The sequence below is a fragment of the Ixodes scapularis genome, unplaced genomic scaffold (genome assembly GCF_016920785.2).
Source record: "Ixodes scapularis isolate PalLabHiFi unplaced genomic scaffold, ASM1692078v2 PGA_scaffold2__306_contigs__length_199485367, whole genome shotgun sequence".
NCBI lineage: Eukaryota > Metazoa > Arthropoda > Arachnida > Ixodida > Ixodidae > Ixodes > Ixodes scapularis.
This window is the reverse complement of record NW_024609857.1, coordinates 111,574,642-111,595,182: the sequence shown is the minus strand read 5'-3', so window position 1 is coordinate 111,595,182 and position 20,541 is coordinate 111,574,642. Positions and strand designations below refer to the sequence as shown.

The window sequence follows — 20,541 nt, the reverse complement described above, 5'->3', positions numbered from 1 at the left end:
TTGCATGTGTGCTAAATATAACTTCTGGCATCGTTTGAAGATGGCTTAGCTATTGGTTTCAGTTTCACTGCATAATCAAACCGATTGATCTGAGTTGGGTGAGGAGTGGGTGAACGTAGTTGAATATCTTTGGCACAGCATCACACCTCAGGTTTTAAGCCTCCTCTCCGCTTAGAACTCAGAACGTAGCTCTTTCTTGTAAAATGATTGCTACATAAGCCGGATCTAGATGTTGACGGGAACTTAAGGCTTTCTACGCATGGCGACGATCTATTTTGTTCGTCGCTGCACGTCTCGCGGATCGCAGATATTGTTCGGTGGTTGTGGAACCCAACACCGCAACAAAAATCTCATCCATACACGAAACAAGTCGAGCACAACAAAAATGAAGCAGGCTGCGGCATTCACTCGCAGGCGAAAGACGAGACGGAAATGCTCGCTTTCTGTTATGTGACGTCAGAGCGTCAATGTTGCCAGCGAAAGCACCGTTTGCGCTTGGACGCGATTGGAGAAGTTTAAAATTCAACTTCTCATGCAGAAGGGAAAACAAAAATTTGATATTGCACGGACGATACGTTTGGAAGATATTTCAATGGCATTCAATTGTTTTCTCGGAAACAAAATTTGAACGGACTATCCTTTTAGGAATCACATGAGTAAAGCTTTCGTTTGAAGCGACGTGATTGCCAGTCAAAATTTTGCAGTAGATCTGCCCGCTGCTGCTCTCTGAGCGCAGCAGTGTACAAGAGCAAATAGGGAACCTAAAAGTGGCACCATCGGCAGTGTCAGATGACCCTTGCTTGCCTCCAAGCTGGCCCACAGATGCCGATGATGGTGTCAAGACCTCTTTGACAGACAACATGCGAAAGGGACGCTTTTCGCATGGCCTGCGGCAATCGCAGCACGGTCATCCAAGAAAAACGCGGTTTACGTTAATTCGAATGATCGCATTCAATGGGTAACAATCTTTCGCTGTAATTTTTTTTTTTTTTTCAAAGTGCTTTAATTGTTGTTTTAGTTCGCCGAGTAGGGCAAAGTGCGTGTATGTACTAATATTGTTTTGCTGGCAATCTATCAATCATCTGGAAGTCACAACCGAGCGCAGATTAAACGGCAGGTTCATCTAGAAAATGTATAATAGTATTGCTGCTTACCAGGAGGTCAGATTCGAGGTCTTCAGGCAGTTTAACACCATTTCTCTTGGCGATACGCTCAAGAATTTTTAGTGTTTCCTTCACACGACCCTGGGAGAGCAGCCATCGCGGTGATTCGGGGATCAACCTAGATGGCGAGAAGTAACAATCGAAATGAGTGTCGCGTGTGAAGGCTGCTGATCTATGTTTGACTGCAATCATTTGCGCTAAGGCCACTGGGAGAGCTTACGGCAAAGGAACACACTAACGCCATCTCTCAGGTAACATATAACCCCTTTGGTCTGGTTATAACTAGAGTGAAAGTTTTGTAGCCATCGGAAGATTAAATATTTCATTATCTAAGAGAATTTGTCTTTTATAGCATTGTCAGAACTACTTCAAACTCATAGTTTGAAGTTTTGCAGTTTTACCGCCATTGTGCAGTGGTTCCGACCCACTAATCATCAGCACGTGAATTTAGATAAGGGTGTATAGTATTACTGTCTCGTATAAAACCGTTACTACAAGGTTGTTATGTAAGAATACAAATTTATGTCGTATCCCTATCGGAGGTTGGACAAGGAGCATTTTTAAAAGTAATTACAATTACGAATGCCATTAAGAATAAAATAATTATTATACGTGATTGACGATCACAGTGGGACTGCAACCACCTAAAGCCACTGAATTCTGGGAAAGACGTGCCAAGCTCGCCCTATGGTCGCCATTTTGGTTCATGGAATGAGCATTTTCTACTTGACCTCTCCATTCTTGGTGAGCCGATCCATATTCACGGTGACAGGTGGCTTTATAAAGACATTTCCTCTATAGGGACATAATGTTATCCGTACACCGACGAAACAAGCGCACATCTTCGCCCAACCACCCCATGTGGCGTAAGTGCTTGGCGGTATTGAAAAATACTTTTTCCTGTCTTGTAGGAAGGCCCAAAACAATTGTGGATATTAACATGATTGTTAAATCGATTTCATACACAGTGCAACTGTGTATGAAATCGATTGTGACAACGTGACAATGTGACAACGAATAAATTTGATTTGATTTGATTTGATTTGAACTAACGCTCATATTGACGAAAAACGATTTGTTTACGGTAGCGCTTTATAGATATTTCACGAATGACAGGAGCAGAAACGGAGAAAATTCCGTTTTAAACTGGAAAAAAAAAATGACCGCATCTCCACGTGATGAATGATGTTGATTGGGGCGAAGCTCTGGTGGTCCTGATGATACTGATTTTGTTCATAGATAGGGCTTATGGTGCTGATTTTTTTTATTGCTCATAGGTAGTGCTGAGTTTCGGGTTACGTTGGTATGGAATGTGTGGTACGGTACGTGGTTATATACGCATTCGAGCATTTGACCGCAGCGCCCTCTCGTCTATAAACGTTGAGCCAATGCACGCAAAGTTTAACGCGATTATATACGCATTTGACCGCAGCGCCCCCTCCTGTATAGACGTTGAGCGGCTACATGCAACGTTTCATCCATGACATCCCCAGCTCTTGAGTTACTACCACATCTCAGAGCCCCCTACTCGTCCCGCAGTCGTTGCCGAGTGGTTAAGGCGATGGACTAGAAATCCATTGGGGTCTCCTCGCACAGGTTCGAATCCTGTCGACTGCGCAAACATTTTTTTCTTTTTTTACGAAGACAGATGGGATGACAATCGATGTGAGCACGGACGCCGGACAAAGCTAGACCCTAAAGAGCTTCGCCCCTAAAATTAATAGAGCAATCTTGTGCCAAAACAACAACAACAATAAGAATAACAGAGAACGACCGTCGAGGCCGCAGGAAACCGGGCAGCGATTTAAATGCCTAACAGCAATCAAACGCGAGACTGACTCGACAAGGTCACGCGCAGCTCCTTCTCTAGTGAGGGTCGGCATCTGCAAAATTCGGCCCAGGAGGTTCGAGCGTCGAGCGTTCGGGGTGAGAATGAGCAGGAACTTTAGAGAACAAGAAAACAGGACGATGATAAGAGTTACGTCCCGGGTGAAAACGAACACGGATCTTTTAATCGTTTGTGAATGAGTGTTGCGTTTCGCCCCGCGCGCGGCAATATATTGGAACGGCTGGTGCATAATTACCCTCTCGAAGCTTGAAAGATTTAAAGGGACCAAAATGGCAATTGCCATAGCAGCACTGACCAATCAGCCATTCGCCTTGCGAGGTTTTGTTCGTATGCATGTTTGTATCTATTCAAGCGCTGCTACCATCAGGCTGGGAAGTCAATGACGTTACTTTCCCAGTATCCAGTAACTTTAGAATCACCGAGACAAATTCGCACTTTTTTTGTATTATTTTTAGGTGCTCCAGAAAATTAATATTACACTAATTACACTAAATTACCGATTGCGTATTACAAACACTGTTAGTGCAAACAAACGATCGCCGGTTCTTCTTTCGTTTCTCCCACAGTTGAAGAGCAATCGCGAAAATGTTTCGTATGGTCGAATGTACTTATCCGGTATAAGAGGTTATGCGTTAAAATTTCATGTACGCCAATAACAAGCAGAACGCAAAGAAGCGCCCACGTTCACTTCTCACTAACAGGGTCGCGCAGTGCATATCTAAAGGCCCAGGCACTCAAGTGCGTTGAATGTTTTTGCACGGCCGCTCGATCTGAAACGCAGAGGTGCGGCCCGCCAGATGCGCCGTAAACGGCGAGACGCGCCTAGTGCGCCGGGCGACCAACGCAGTGCTAACGGTCGATGACAGCCACAGCCGTAAATAGAGAGAGTTTAGACAATAGGAAGAGCCGGCGGGAGCCAGGGCTGAGTGGCAAAAGCGGCATCGCCGCCAGCGCCGCATATTCCCCGGTGATATTCTTGCGCAGTAAAAAGAATCCGAGATGACCTTGAAGGAGACTGGTACCGCCTCGCAGATATTTTTCGTGTCTGGATGAGGCTGAAAGTGCATGAATAAATAATTGTAAGAGACTGGTGGAAATAGGGAGTTTCAAGGTGCCGAGTGCGTTTATTGAGCCAGAGTGGGTACAGCGGCTACATCACCAACAGGATGCTAAAACCTGTCTTTTGTTTAATCTAGTTGCAGCTTCTCGGACCGCTAGTTACGCGCGAACAGCTCCATGCCCATGCCAGCTGCCGCGAGCCATGCCTTATCAGCGACACCGACGTTCCAACCATTGAGACAAGGGGGAACACCACCGTCACCGTATGCAGCAATCCCTGCTCCGCTGTCGGATTTCTTGAAGCGCGGTCGTCATCACCATCAATCATCGAAACTATAAGAAGATACGGGCAGCCAGTTTTCTTCGGTGGGCACAGCGGCTACATCACCAACAGGATGCTAAAACTTGTATTTTGTTTGATCCCGGTTAGTAAAAAATATTCTTATACGTTCCGTAGTAATAACCCCATTTTTTTGGTGTTGCTGCTGTGCCCAAGCAGTGTGTGTGCAGCTGTTGCTCATTTGAAACGTCTTTTGTTGCTTGTCTGTGGTGATGTGGAAGTTAACCCATGCCCTACCACTGAGGAAATGTTTCAAAGTATGATGGAATGACAAACTGTCGTTCATAAATAAATAGCAGATCTTAGAACCTAGCATCACGCAACGGAAACAGTAGACGCCCAAATCGGCGACCAAGTAAAGGAAACCGATCGATCTTTGCACGGTATTCTTATTGAGACAAAGAAAATTAAATCTCAGGAGACAGCGATTTCTGGCCTTCAAGAAACGATAAATCAACAGAATTACGAGCCAAAGTCATCAGCGATATTTGTAATGTTAAACTAAGTACAGCTTGTGTTTCGGTGGCTGGTATTTATCGCCTTGGGAAGAAATTAAATGACAACAAAAAAAGACCCGTCATCCTGTATTTTCAGGATTTTAATAAAAAGGAGCTGGTTCTACGAAATGCATACAAACTCAAGGGATTCAAAATTTTTCTTCAGAATGACTACTCCCAAAATACCCTTCAAACGCGGTAGTGCTTGTGTAAAAGTGCAAGGGCCGAAAAAGAAAGGGGAAAAAAGGTGCGCTTAACGGGCGAGAAATTACGCATTGATGACGAGCTGTATGTATGGGATAACTCAGTCAATTCGCGTGTCAGGCTTGCTGCCAGTTCAACCCACAGCAGCCGCCCGAGTGACTGACGCCGGCCCCTGTGACTACAGAAAAAGAACTGTGTTTTGTAAACTTCGATGCGAGAAGTATTGTAAATAAGATAGAATTCCTAGAGTCGAGGCTGATGAAACTCGATCCGCACGTAGCCGTGATCACTGAAACTTGGCTGAATGACAGCGTAACGGATTCTAAAATATTTCCACAATCTTATAAAATGTATCGGCGCGATCGTCACACCCGTGGGGGTGGCGTCGCTATTATTACGAAATCCAACGTTAAAGGTGCTGTTTTGGACCAAATCAGTGGTCACGAAAGCCTTTGTTTGAAACTAAACTGTTGGGGTGATACGATTGTTTTGTTTGCTGTATACAGACCTCCGTCAGCAAGTATCGATTTTTTTTTGTGCAAACTGTATGATCATGTTTCACTGTTTCAAAATAACAAACTAATAATCGTTGTGGACTTTAATCTTCCTGATATAGATTGGGTTGACGCCCCAATTGGCCATTTAAGTCATCCGATATTATTCTTGATATGATGCTTTCCTTCGACCTTCCACAAATAGTTAAGTCATTGACCCGCGAAGAGGGTTCTTCACGTTCAATCTTGGATCTTGTGTTCGTCAGCAACAATTTGCCAGACTTTCATGTTGCTATTGAGGTAGGTATTTCAGATCATAGTTCGGTGGCCTTTTCTTGCACAGTGGAGCGATCCGTAGCACGACCTTGCGAGGTAAAAATTGTGAAAGATTATTCAAAAGCAAACGACGAAAGCGTTCTTGATTACTTAGAATTTCATCTCGACTCTTTCGTGGGGTTCGACGTTAATGATCTTTGGCAAAGACTTAAATCAATTGTTAATTACTGCATAACTGAATTTATTCCAGATAAAATCATACGACCTGAAAGGCCAAATCCTTGGATTTACAGACAAACAATACAATTGAGGCGTCGACTTAAAAGATTAAAGAGGGGGAAACCTCCTGACGATGTCCGAAACGAAGAAGCACGGGTACGGCTTTCATCTGAGGTGCGCAAAGCTAGAGTCTTTTATTTTTCGAATACGCTATCCAGTTTTATAAGAAGTGAACCGCAAAAGTTTTTTCGATACCTTTCCGACACTAATCAATCGGTTCAGCAACTTAACATAGATGACGCCTTAATTGTGAACGATACCGAGATTGCGCAATCTTTCAATCGGCATTTCCAGTCAGTGTTTTCCCAGTCTGATAAAATATCGGATTCTACTGATTTTCGTGGTTTTCTAAACGAAGATTTTGTATCCACTCAGGGTGTTTTAACACGCTATTGCAACTAAAGCTAAAGTCATTCAGTGGTCCTGATAAAATACCAAATGCCTTCCTTATCTGCTATGCTGAGTCATCATCAAGGTTTTTTTATTTTAATATTTCGAAATTCCTTTTCTAACAGTTGCCTTCCCCCAGACTGGCGTTCAGCGCGTGTGATCCCAATCTCTAAGAAGGGTGATCGATTGTGTGTTTCAAATTATCGTAATATATCGCTCACATCCGTCCCATGTAAAGTAATGGAGCATATCGTTGCAAGTTATATTAACGAATTTGTGAAAGGTAATAACATTATCAGAGAATTTCAACATGGTTTTAGGAGGGGGTTATTAACCGTGACTCAGTTGGTAACCGCTATTCACACAGTTAGTTCAATTCTTGAGAGGACTGGACAGGTTGACATCTTATTTCTGGATTTCAGTAAGGCGTTCGATAGAGTACCTCATCATAAATTGATTTTCAAACTAGAACAAATCGGCCTTCTTTAAAAACTGATTCAGTGGATTTGAGCTTACTTACCCAACCTGACGCAGTATGTTGACATAAATGGTACATGCTCAGAGGCCCTACCTGTTGAATCCGGGGTACCGCAGGGAAGCGTTCTCGGTCCACTTTTGTTTTTTAACATATATAAACGATGTCACAGCTGTAGTAAAGGAGCCCGTTAAAATACGTTTTTTTGCGGATGATTGTGTTCTTTTTCAGGAAATTTTGTCCCAGAAAGATCAGGAGGCTCTAACGCTTGTCTATCCGGAATTTCAAACTGGTGCAGTATTTGGGACATGAAGCTGAACTCAGACAAGACGGTATTTCTCCGAGTAACAAAAAAAAAAAAGAAAAAAAAGAAGCCTTTACAGTTTAATTATACCATTGACAAGACAAATATCCTAGCAATAGACGAGTTCAAGCACCTCGGGGTGACAATTACAATAAATTTAAAGTGCACAAGTTATATTCAAAACATTTTTTCAACGACCTACCAGAAGCTTGGTTTCCTTCGACACAAGCTTTGCAATGTCCCCTCTGATGCCAGATTATTGGCTGCTTACAATTCACTAGTCAGACCTAAGCTAGAATATGCGAGCATGATCTGGGACCCACACACAGCCACTGACGTTAATATCTTAGAAAATTTACAAAGGAAGTGTTTGCGTTTTATTTTTAAGAAGTATGACAGATTTGACTCGCCCACCTCACTTATGCGAGCGAACAATATCCAACTATTAGCGGATCGCAGAAACGTAGCGAGATCGAAGTTTTTATTTCTTATTTTGCACGAAAAGCTGGGTCTGGCCCCCTTCCCTTTCCTAAATCACTGATTCCAGACCTACTCGACATCGTCATAACTTTTCTTTAACTCCCATATTTGCCTGGACTAACACCTTCAAAAATTTTTTTTTTGTGCGTTCTATATCGGACTGGAACAATCTTCCGAGTGATGTTTTTCTTGAAAGAAACTTTCCAGCCGCGCTAGATAGTTACCTTTGATAACTGATGTGAGTGTGTGACGTACAGTGTTCATGCAAAGTGTAAATGTGTGCGTTTATAGTGGCACTAATGGCAGAGTCCGAGCGCCAAGTACGCTCATGCGCGCAATGTGTCCGCATCATAAGACGTAATCATGCAGTTCTAGCAGCTTTTATGTTTATAATGAGTGTGTTTTCACCTGTGTGCTGTCCTTCCTGCTTGAGCCATTTCTGGCCTGCAGTATGCATAAATAAAAGGTGACACTGTCCAGAAAAGTTTCCTGAAACATGAGGTGGAACTGGGAACATGGAGTGCGCGATCGGGGTTAGGGTCAAAATTAGGCGAGTCTACGGTTCTTAACGTCCACTCGATCGTCTGCGCCTGCACGCTGTTTGTCAACTTACCAAACCACTAGTAATAGCAACGTCCGTTTTTTTTTCTTGTGGCGTCACCGTAATATGTTCATTGTCGAACGAACATATGGGAAGCCTACAGTGATAGCGACGTACACCTTTTATTCTTTTTTGGCTGTGCTTTGCGGACTAATATCGGATGTGCCACTACGGTCTGATGAACGGCCACTTCGGAGACCTACGGTGATAGCATTACGCACTTTTGATGATTCTTGTTTGTTTGTGTACCACAAACAAACAAATGTTCCGCGAAAAAAATATACATTTTTTTCGCGGAACATTTGTTTTGTGACATGCTTGTCCGAAATAGGCTGTTTAAAAAAAAACACTTTTTTTTCTTTGCAGTTTCCCTTCAAGGTGTATGTAACACAAAAACTGTGATATTTCTGTCAGAGAACTGTCATCTTCATAATTTGCCCTTTATGTATGTGCCTTTCGTTTCTGCTCCATACCGTTTTAGTCGACCCTTTAATTTTGTCAATCTGTTTTTACAGGGCGTGCTCAGCCAGCCGTATGCCTTCGAAGTGAACATAACTGTACGCGACCGCCGCGAATCTGTACACCCACTGTACCCATCTTATTGCGTTAAAATAAATACATGCCTAAACAGCGTGAGAAATATTGAGTATATTCTGAATGTCCCCGTGACGACAAAGTCGGCTGCGTTGACTTTTCAGTTACGAAGATACGTGAATGGAGGATGCAAGTTTGCTCGTTGCCTCCGATATGTAAATATTCGTAGATAGTGGTTGGTCACAAGAGCTGTCAACCAACGTGCCCAAAGTAATTGAAAGAATTTCGGCCGATGACGTGCCATTATTTTCGCTCTATTATTACCAATTAATGACCCAGCTCCGTACGCATACGGCTCTGATGACAGCTGCGGTCCATCACCGGCGGTTGTTGATTTGTCCGTGGTGTCTCTCCGCTGATCCTCATCTATCCGCTGCTGCTCAGCAGGGCGCGTCCCCGGAGTTGCACGAAGCGTACACGGCGAATAGTGCCATCTCGGCCAGCGTATAGTGTAAAGTGATGAATCTCACCTTCGCCTATGTACGACGACAATGCGGCCCGTACCTTGCTTTGATCGAGCGGCCGTGGCGTTTGAGGGCGGAATGGCGTCTATGATGCTGGGAGCGGCTGCTTGCAGAACGGCGCAGCGCAACGCAAGAAAATATAACCGTGTTTGATTTTACATTGCGTCTGCGCTTACAGGGTGTTGCAAAAAAAACAACAAGAAAACGAAAAAAAAAAAATAGTAAACGGAGAGTCACGTGTTTTTAGGTGCCCGTCGGTCGATGATACAGATATTCCGTCTTGAGGCAGAATCTTGCTTTTGTTTGATGGGGAGTGCTAGGGACGAAAGGAACAGCAGGTTTTTTGAAGGCTGCGATGAATTAAGCTGGACAGAAGTGACGGAAGTCAGCAAGATCGTGCCAAGATCGGACGCCTTGACGCTGCCGCGGGCGCCGCCATGTTGACGGGGATTTCGCTTGCTGTCCTAAAGACGCCGCAGCATAATCTGATTATGAAGACTTGCTAAAGCGTCGTAATGGGATTATGGCTGCTCCAAAGCGTACCCCAGCTGAAGAAGATGGTGGCGCCCTGAGTCCATACTTGCAAACGTGTACTGGCAAGCCGCAAGCGACGACAGCGCCTAGCTATTGGCTCTTGACTTCGGTCGACTGCCTTTCAACGCAAGTGTGTACTCCAGCTTTCTGCGAACGCTTTCCGCAATGTTCGGCATCCGCCTGCCTCAAGTGAACGCATAGCGCTCAAACGCAAATGTTAGGCTTTATCCGTCATGCGTGACTGAGTCTCACTTGAGGTAAAACATGTTGGGTATGGCGCAGGCCGAGCAAATGAGTCCGAGCAAGATCCAGGACCGGCACACGTAGGCTAGCAGGGGAAGGATGCAGAGGCCCACGGTCCACGCGATGCAGCTCACACCCAGCATCATGGTCCGCTGCTTCGGCCCCACGAGCTCCAGAACTGCCCAATTGTAACGAAAAGGTGGATTTAGTCGCACACCACATCTTGAGCGAGGCCGGATTCCTCCATACTCCACTCTAAAAAAACCGAGTGCTTAAGAAACGCGGGAGTTGGCTCGTCGCATTCACACTTCTTGATTTGTGATTTGTACATTTGCGACCAGATCGGCGAATGCCGGAATCGAATTGACTGCGGAGTGGTAATGAGATGTTCGGGAATCATCATGCCCTGCGTTTTAGAGCACAGCTCTTAGGCGCCCGTTTCCGGCTTGAGCGGCGTCGCCGTCTCCGTCGGCGTAACCGCGCGGTGCATTATGGGAGGCGTGACGTCACTGATGACGTTATCAGTGACGATGTCGATGCCGATGACGTCATCAGGGACGATGATGATGACGTCACCAGTGACGATGACGTCATCGTGATGACGTCATCGTCATTGTCACGTGACCCCCGTGAGGTCACGTGACCCTCGTGAGGCGACAGCGACGCCGCTCGGAGGGAGGAGTAGCAGACAGGAGAAGAAGGTGAGCAGGAGAGAAGGAGGGGCATAGCCTCCTCTCTGTACCTTCCCCTCCTCCTCCTCAAGAGCTGCGCTCAAATTCGGCGTTACAGGGAGCTGTAAACGGCTTTCATTGTTTAAGCTACCCGGAGAAACTTAGGGAGTAGAGAGGACGAAATCGCGGCGAGGACGTCGGAGCACGGAGCTGTGGTTGGAATGATTAGTGCATGCCAGCTGCACTTGTCATTTGTCAATACTCAAGTCTTCGAACGAGTTTGAACGCCGAACGCTAGCGTCCGGCGTTTGGCGTTCGAACGCGTTCAAAGATTGAGTTGAGGCAAACGCAGCTAACTTCTACTAATCATTCTGACCAGAGCTCGGTGCTCCGACGTCCACGCGGGGTCTCGTCTACTCCTCTCCGTCAATTTCTATTTGTTTAGAAAGGAAATGCTAATTTATATTTCATAACTAGCGACGAAATACATTATACATAGGAAGAAGTAGTGCAATTTTACTTATGAACAGTAATGTTAGAAATCTCACCGAAGTGCGCTCGATCGCGTAAGGTTAACCGCGATCCTTTGAGAAGAGCGTTGCTGCTGCTTACGTATAATATATGGCAGCTGAAACATCTGCGGCATGACGCTTGCGTTGAGGGCTCGCAGTGTGGCGAACGCTGTGAAGTTGGTGACCAAAACGGAAGAGAGCCCGGACAGCACAGCTACCACCACAGTTATGAAGAACATGTACCTCCGACCGATCCTGAAATATTACGCCGGATTATACTTTTCTTTAATCTATAAAACATCTGAGTAAGCATAACACGTTAAAAAGAAACGCGCGAATAAAATTACTTAAAAAAAAAAAGAAACGATAGTTACAGCACTTGCTTTTTTTTTATTTAGCATCAGGAGCAGGCCTGTTGCACATTCTTAACCGCCGGTAACCCCATGGACAATATAAGCTGAAACACCCGATCCGCTGGTTTTCTGCGTTCGAGGTATCCAGACGCTTAGTTAATTATTATTTTTTTCAAAGAGTCCGAAGTATGATACTTTAACTTCGAATTCGCTTCTTAGTTTGGTCCACGGCTCTCTGGAAAAACCTAAAAAACTGGCAAGTGCCCAAAAGAAGCACAAAGGACTGCGTCAGTTCATATTGCCCATGATAGCGCATATTTATAGAATCAGCATTATTTGATCGCAAAAGGCACAAATTCAGTGCCGAAAAAACGGGCTTGTTCTAGCTTCGAGAATTTCTAGAATAATAAATGTAAGAGTAGCCAAGGTATCCGTGTACCTTTGATGAGAATTGACGATCGATTTTTTTTTTTTACATGCGGGGCACCGATGCGGGGGCACGGGCTCCTTCGTTTATAATCTCCGTCGGAGTCAGAATTTACAAATCAAGAAAATACGAGCAAAGATCGGTAGGCGGAACTAACCTTCTACAACGTTCGTTGAAGATGTATTGCTTTGAAATTTATGTTCGCGTGAGCAAAACAAGTGTACACTGTGTCACAAAGAGAGGTCATTTAGCGAGCTAAACAGAAGGAAATGATGAATAGTTATACCGAATTTGATACTCGAGCAAGAGGTTTTCAGGAACGTATCCTTCCAACCGGCACCACACTCAATCCTTCATTTTTTTTAAAGAGTTAGCCACTTGCAGGAAATGTATGCTTTTATGGTACATATAAAATACAGGGTGTTTGACAACACGCTGGCCTAATGGCTCACGTGAAAAGCATGTGCGCGCATAACAAATGCCCATCACATATCGGTCTCTGCCAAAAGGTCAATTTAGCAAATTATTAACGTACACCATGAATAGGTGGCTAGTTGTTCTTAAGTAACTAAATTTTTAATTCGTAGATTTGAGGTACTGAAAAGTTGTGGGAATCTTTGAAAACAGCCAAAAACCCTTACAAAAATGAACAATGAGTTTCAATTGAGGTTCTAATGTGTTTTTATACAGTCAAATGAAACTCAAATGAAACTCAACGTTAAATGAGTTTCATCATTACATAACTAATATTTATTATTTTGAATTTACTCATTACATATTCAAATGAGTGTTATGATTACCCACTCAATATCTATTCTTTTGAATTTACTCATTACAGATTCAAGTGAGGTTTATCGTTACCGAATCAATATCAATTTTTTTGAGTCTATCATTACACATTCAAATGATTGTTATCATTAAGAACACAATATCCATTATTTGAGTTTACTCATTACAAATTGCGATGAGTTTTATCGTTACCGACTCAATATCCATTCTTTTGAGTTTACTCATTTCAAATTCCAACGAGTTTACGCACTCAATATCCATTCTTTTTGAGTTTATATATGTAGTGGTTACTCATGCAAATGAGTATTATCATTAAGAATGCAATATCCGTTCTTTTGAGTTTATCCATAAACACTCAAGTGAGTTCTACCATAAGGTACCCAATAGATATCAGCTGATCCACATCAAAGGTGAAGATAATCATGAATGGAGATTGCCTGCTATTCAGAAGACATCCTCCCCAAATAAAGTCATGTTCGGAATTGCAATCCAATAACTTCTCATATTTATTAACCATTTATAAACCTTTCTATGAAATCGGAACATATTAAATTATTCCCATTCCCAACTAGCACACTGTCTCGGGCGATCAAAATGACACAGCGATATAAATAATGACTCAATATACAGCATCTGCTCCCAAACTTCCCTACGCGCGCAATCCACTAAAATATAAAACCTATCCTGCCACGATCTCGCCCCCTCCTCCATTCGCATTTGGCTAGACCACAAGTTTTACCATTTCAGTGCATAAGCAGTAACATATTGAAATTGACGCTGAAATTTAGTTCCTCAGGTATTACAGGCAATTAACAGTTAACAAATTTAAGATCTTTGGATAAAAAAAAAGAAAAAGAAGAAACAAGCCAGCAGTTGTTTTGCGACACTCCGCTACATCAGTCATGACACCCCTGGGATTCGCGCCTCACAATTTGGGAAGCACTGCTATTTAATATTACAAATACAGAGTACTCCTTAGAACATTTTTCAAGACATTTTTAACTATCAACTGTTGACCTAATACCGCGCAAAAATTTAAACCAACTCTCACAAATAATCCCAAGTTTCCACAGAATAAAAACCAGTAATAACAAGACAAAATACACACAAGGCTGATTAATTAACTTTGAGCTGTCATTTTGTTTTAATTTAATACGCATGAAAACAAAAGAGGAATAGGAATGCTAATAGGCATACCTTTTGGTCCCATAAGAGGTTGAACTGCTCCCACTGGGACTCTATCGGACCATTAGGAATTTTTATCAGTCAAACGAAATGTTTTGTTGGCCAAACAGGAATGTCTAGGCCAATTGTGCATGCAGATTTGAGCAATAGGAACCAATTAGACGTATGTCTGTCAGAACGATGTAGATGCATATTGGACGAAACAATGGAGACTCGAGTCAATGGCAACATGTTTCTGTACTCTTGGAAAGTTGTTTTTGATTGAAGCTGATGTATTTGTCAGACATCCAACTGAGGTAAAAATAGTCCCTGTCAGAAATGCACCGGCCCATTTGATGCATGTGTTATGTAGCCTGGGCTGTATGATGCAAATATCTGTTCCACGTCCAAAGGATGTGTCCACACTAGAATTCCGGCATGTATAAAAGTACGTTAGTCAGGTTAATTATGCGACGGTGTTACGCTTATTTTTCAATATTTTCGGATGGCAAAATAGTTTCAGCACAGGTTACATAACACACCATCGTTTTGCATATATAAGGTTATGAATATTCAAATAGTTTTGTAGCTCAAAATTAATGCTAGAATCAAAGACTCAGATACAGTCACAATTTAGAGGAAAATACCTATTGCAGTGCTTGCTTTTCTGAAGGAATTTTAGGACCACACTCTAAATAAAACTTCTGAGCATGGCGCGGTAAAATATTTTACTAATAAAATACTGTAAGCTGAGTGTAAATTAAAAGGAATCTCCACGAAAAATAAAGAAAATGTCTTGAAAAAATCTACTCCCTACTGCATTGCACCCGAAAAAAATAGCGCGTCGGTGCTAGTTGTGATTTACATGTTTATTTCCTGTGCTTATAACAATAACTGTATTCACCCTCCTTTTATTTTAAATTTCCAAAGAGATTTTTACGGCACCCCTTTATCACGATTCAGTCAGTTTCGGTTTCGGTATCGTAAGGAGCTCGTACTGGTTTCAGTTTCGTATTGTAAGAATCGCGCACTGGTTTCGGTTTCGTGTTCTAACGAGCGTCTTCGACGCTCCATCGCTAGCGACAACAATACTTTGTTTGCTCCGTCATGGTTGCGTTTGTGGTGCATCGTGTAGGTTCGTGTCGCGGGATGGAAATGCCTTTAGATATGGAAATGTGCTAATTTAATCAAGTCTATCTATCTGTGAAGTTCCCTCTTGTGATGACTATGTTTAAGGAGAGCGCGGAAGACCAACGACGCGACAGAAGAAACAACTCAACGCTGTTGGTAAGCATACTTCTTTGTTTGCATTGTAGACGCGTTGACCAAGAATTGAACATTAGAAAGTTTTAGAATAACGTCCGCGACCCCAAGGAAATAACGTCGTCGCTGCTGCGCATGCGCAGACCCAAAACAAGCATTAGGACTCGAGCTTTGGGGCCCGGTATTTCTCGAAAATAACGTGGGTACCGCAAAAGGCGGCGCCCACAACATCGTTGATGGCGTCTTCGACGCCGTCGCCCGCTCGGGAACTGCGTTCGTCGCACTCGGCGACCGCGGTCGGTATGGTCGAAGCGTATAGAAAACGCCACGAATCGCTGGATTCAGAGCTCAAAGCTGTCAAAGCGCGTGTACTTACGATCGCGGTAGACATGTAAACATGCCTGCGTAGTGGATCGTCTGGGCTTAGTAGTTGACTAAAGCGTAGTAGTTGACTAAATTTGCCACTCGTGGAGCAGGTACAAAGCTAGCGGTTGCGGTAAGGCGCCCGCGCGATTTTTCCGTCTCTTATCTAGCCCCAGCCTTGTACCTGCTCAACGAGTGGTAACTTTAGTACAATACTACACTTCTCACGCGCTCAAAGTTTTTCTGAAAATGAGTGATTTAGTTGTTTTCGATGACGCTGAGCAAGTTTCTAATTGGAACCATATGTAGATTTGCATTAATTAAAAAGTTAATTAACGAATTTTAATTAATTAGCCGACTTATCGCAAAGATTATCCACCCAGATAATGTCGCCCTGGCCGTATAACTCACCTCCACAAGCGGCATCAGTGTAACTTTCTCGGCTTTTTTTAAACAAATCTGTTAAGCTTAAAAAAAAGAACAACACCCTGTTTATATAAAACGGACGTACATTGCCCGATTATGTTTTGAAGACATGGTGTGATCCGGAAATCTAGACTTTTCGGATATTCTAGGCCCCAAACTCAACGCATATATTCGCCTTTCATACAGCTTTATCAACTTTTTATGCGTAGTTTTGTCATTAATGTTTTTCTTTGTGTTTTTCGTTGCATAACACAGATTGCTACACAGGTCGGACTGCAATAACGTCAGTCGAGGAGTTCGCCATCTTATCGCTACTCTACAGCATCAATTGCTACGTCAATGATAATGGTTAAGTAAATATGAATAAATGACTAATATGGATAATGGTAGAGGGTTGCGACAGAAATGAATTTCATACGAGAATATTGAAGCGATAATAATCTACATGAGAACCAAACTCCCGAAACTGTAGCTAAAAGCACTTGAAACGTAAAACGTTGACGACAACATTGTCATTTAGAAAGGAGAATGCAATGGAGGTGAGTTGAATTAGAATTGTGACATTCGAACTTGTGGGACGCCGACGCTCATTTATCTATTATAGACTTGATGATAACGAAACAAAGAAAAAAAAATTAGGGGTCAGTGCTCGAGCTTAAAAAGTAGAGCGAAGAAATATTTAAGTAATGGTTAGCGCAAGCGCAAATTTCTGAAAATTAACAGTCACAGAATAGTAACCGCAGAATGAGAATCGTTGTAAATTTCTGGAAGGTTGGCTTTGAGAACGCGAAACATATCAAATGATGTTCGAGCAGCACTAATTCGGAACTTCCTTCGTTTATTTTTCAATAACATACTTTGTTTCAACATACTGTCACGGGTGGTGAGTCGTGACCAATAAACAAGAAATAAACAGAAATAAATAAACGTTTAATGTGGCGAACTTGTGCCAAAAATAAAGAAGGAAACAGAAGAAAGCAGAGCGTCGCGGGCGTCGAAGTCGGCGTGTCAGCAGAATCGAGCGCTGGGGCGAGACTCACTCCGCTCGCCTTGCGGAATCCCTTATGTACCCTCGTGGGTTTCTGGATCGTCCGGCGTAGAAGGTTCGGCGCGTGGAACATTCTAACCTCGAATCAGCAAGACGGTTCTCGAATTCACCAGAACCTGACATTACAGTGTCCAGGGTATCGGAATAAAACGAAAACCAAAAACGAAAAACGAAAAAAACGATATTTTTGGGCGGAACGGAAACGTAATCGAAACGTTATTTATTATTTTGTTCCGGAGTGAAACCGAAAAATTTTCTTATCGGTTTTCGGTTCAAGGGAAAATATCAGGTATTTCAGTAATTCGTTTCACGCAGCGAAGAGACAGCCGTTGGTTTGTACAATAATTAAAGAGAAGACAAGCAAGCCATCGCTCCCGCGTCTAAACTCTGGGCGAACAAGCATAGCAAAAACAAAGACAAAAAATACAACGAGAAACAAAAAAACATGACGCAAGGCGCCATTGCTTCCCACCAGTGAGAGCGCGGTGGCGCGACGCCTCCACACGCTCGCAATGCTCTCCTTGGCTCTTGCACCCTCTTCCTCCATGCTTTCTTCTGACGACACAGACAGACAACAGCTCACGGCAAGCGCGGGAAGTTTGTGACCCGGCGTTGTAGAAGTCTATCTTTTGTTGTTCTACGGACACGGCAGTCTTAGACTCTGTTGCAAAAGTGTACTTCACCCCTATGGGCCTTCAGGGCCTTCTCGGCGCTGAAATTTATTTTATCGGACCAGAGGTCTTGCCTTTCACCGAGCACACTTGATGACGTGCTGCTTCTGAGATCATGCTCGGTGCCTTGATCATGATCTCATTCTCAAGGCAATGAACATGATCTCAGAAGCAATGTCGTTTCCGCGGATTCCTCTAGAGCGCCTGAATGATCTATTTTTGTGTAAAAATAAACGTTACGTTCCTTTTAATTTTTGTTGCGATTTTTTTTCATAGAAAGAAACCGTTACGAACCGTTACGGAGCATTTATTATTCGTTCCGGAGCGGAAACGGAACGGAACTTTTTTGTACGGAACGAAAATGGAAACGGAACGAAAAACATTTCGTTCCAACACCCTGACAGTGTCAACAAAAATGCGTCTCCGCGGCCAGGAATCGACGAACCCTGGCTAGGAATCGAACCCTGGCTTTCAGCGTGGGAAGCAAGCACGATAACCGTTAGGCCACGCGCGCGCTGCCTGCTTGGCCAGCTGCGCACGCGGCAATACGTCGGAGCACAGAGGACGGAAGGAACCAATGGGGCAATCAAACAACCTGGAAAGCGCAACGTCACTGCCAGTGTTATTTTTCTGTGGTTATGGTATTACGTACCCTATAGTCCAAAACGCTCAAAAGCGCTCCACTGCGACGCGGGTTTAGTCTGTGTGTAGGCGTTTGTTTATATTCCAGCCTTTTACTGCGGTATGACATAAGGTGAAGCGGAATGTTGCTCAGGAACAACTTTTGCGTTTAGAAAGTTGACGATAAACATAGATCTACAACGTTTAGACTGATGCTAGATTAAGACACAATTCTTCCCTCTTTACTTTCTCGTCAAGCCAGCTAAAATATTGAACCTCTACATAGCAACGTTATCTCCAGCCACGAAACAATGCGACCTATATAATGTTTACATACCTGTCCGACAGCATGCCGAGTAATACTGTCCCCACGGCGCAGCTGACGCTGCATAGCGTGAAGACAAGACTGGGCAAGTGAGCTCTGTCACATACCAGGTTCCACTGAAACAGAAAGTTTGATGCGCTAAATAAACACTCACTTTACTTTCTGATCACTTGATGGATGCCGGATGCCATCATGTATTAGAGGAACACATTTTTTGGGGGGCTCAGTATCACACGCTGGAGAGAGGCTTAAGGAACAAACCAAGCCTCAGACACGGCATCAGTACTTTTTGAAATATCTTCACCCATTACAGTTATCATTTCGTGTCTGAGAAAACAGTCCAGGTTACCTGTGTTGATGCAGTGCTTTCGTAGTTTGTCTTGTCGTAGGTAAACTGCGCGCAGGGTATCCTTTCGAGACCTGGCACTTGTAGCCTTGTCCAGTTCTCATCGCCAGCGTGATCCAGATACATTTGCACAGCACTGGCGTTGAACGCGGAGAGCGGATACACCTCACAGTTGTCCTTGCTGACAAGGAGGTCATGTAGTAGCTCGAGGTCGCCCCCCGTAAGGTTGAACACTTCTCCCAAGTCTGGCAACAGGCAGGAGTGCTGAGGCACGGACAGCATGAAGATTTGGTTCATAAAGCATCCGGGCATGAAGAACGATGCGGGTGCAAGGTAGACCCAAACCAGTATTTTCTGGAACTTGCCATAACCGCCGGCCTTCTCGATGACGTCTTCGAATTCCATGCTGGCACCTCAGGTTGCACCTTTAGGACGAAAAATCGAAGTGCGAGTGAGAGACCACGAGGAAGCAAAAGAGCGAATGCAGATTGAGGTGAACTGGTCGGCGTGTTACGGTACTCAAGTTGCTAGAGGCAAGAATAACAGTAAGGACCACGTTATCTGACGGAGTCGTCTCTCTAGATTGGAGCTATCGCGTGGTCTTATCAGGTGCGCAGCAACCTAAAGAGCTGAACGAGCAGACTTCGGCTCAAGAGGCTTCGCATCTTATAAATGTAACCGTGCGTGCCGCTTGGTTATTAGTGAGAAAGCTAAAATGTTTTTGGGCACACTTTACACTCTAATAGAATGACGTATTTATATTGGTTATCAGCGTGCAATCGTTGGTTGCTGTGGTACGCATATGTCGCCCTTTTGAGTCTTCGTGAAAATAAGTAATGCCAACAAATACACAGAAAGGAGAGGGCACATGAATTCTGTTATCTCTTTTTTTCCCCTTCCTTCTGTCTTTTTTCTGAATTTATTCTGGTTTGTTTGTCCACACAAGTTAGCCTGACTGGTACCTGATACTGATACTCGATTCCTTTTCCTGATATTTTCACCACGCAGTATTGTTTAAACATCGACTTAATACGAATTCATTTCTGACAAGTTAACAAAAAGACACACTTCCTCACATTATGTTGAGATTCATGTTAATAAAATGTGTCATCGAACAGTTGTGTAAAAAATGAAGACGCTATTTTTTAATTTGTTAAAAAAAACAATAATAACCATATTCTGCGCATGCCGTTCCTGATTATATAGAAAAAGTTCGTTTTGTTGTCAATAGAGCACATTTTGATTACATGCCACGATATAAATTACAGCCCTAGACACTATACTGCGTTCCAGCTTAAGTCCAGATGCAGCTGCCG

General features: G+C 43.5%; 1 protein-coding gene across 1 annotated transcript in view; it reads right to left on the bottom strand.

Annotated features, from left to right (window-relative positions):
- LOC8038712 (carcinine transporter) overlaps positions 1 to 19,763 on the bottom strand; it is a 242,551-nt gene extending 222,788 nt beyond the window's left edge. Inside the window, exons 1-5 of the mRNA XM_042291995.1 lie at positions 19,229 to 19,763; positions 18,892 to 18,995; positions 11,530 to 11,684; positions 10,256 to 10,424; positions 1,155 to 1,281 (exon numbers count right to left, since the gene is read on the bottom strand). Coding sequence (XP_042147929.1) covers positions 1,155 to 1,281; positions 10,256 to 10,424; positions 11,530 to 11,684; positions 18,892 to 18,995; positions 19,229 to 19,630 — 957 coding nt within the window. The 5' untranslated portion in view covers positions 19,631 to 19,763. The remainder of the gene's footprint in view (positions 1 to 1,154; positions 1,282 to 10,255; positions 10,425 to 11,529; positions 11,685 to 18,891; positions 18,996 to 19,228) is intronic.
- Between the last annotated feature and the right edge of the window lie 778 nt (positions 19,764 to 20,541).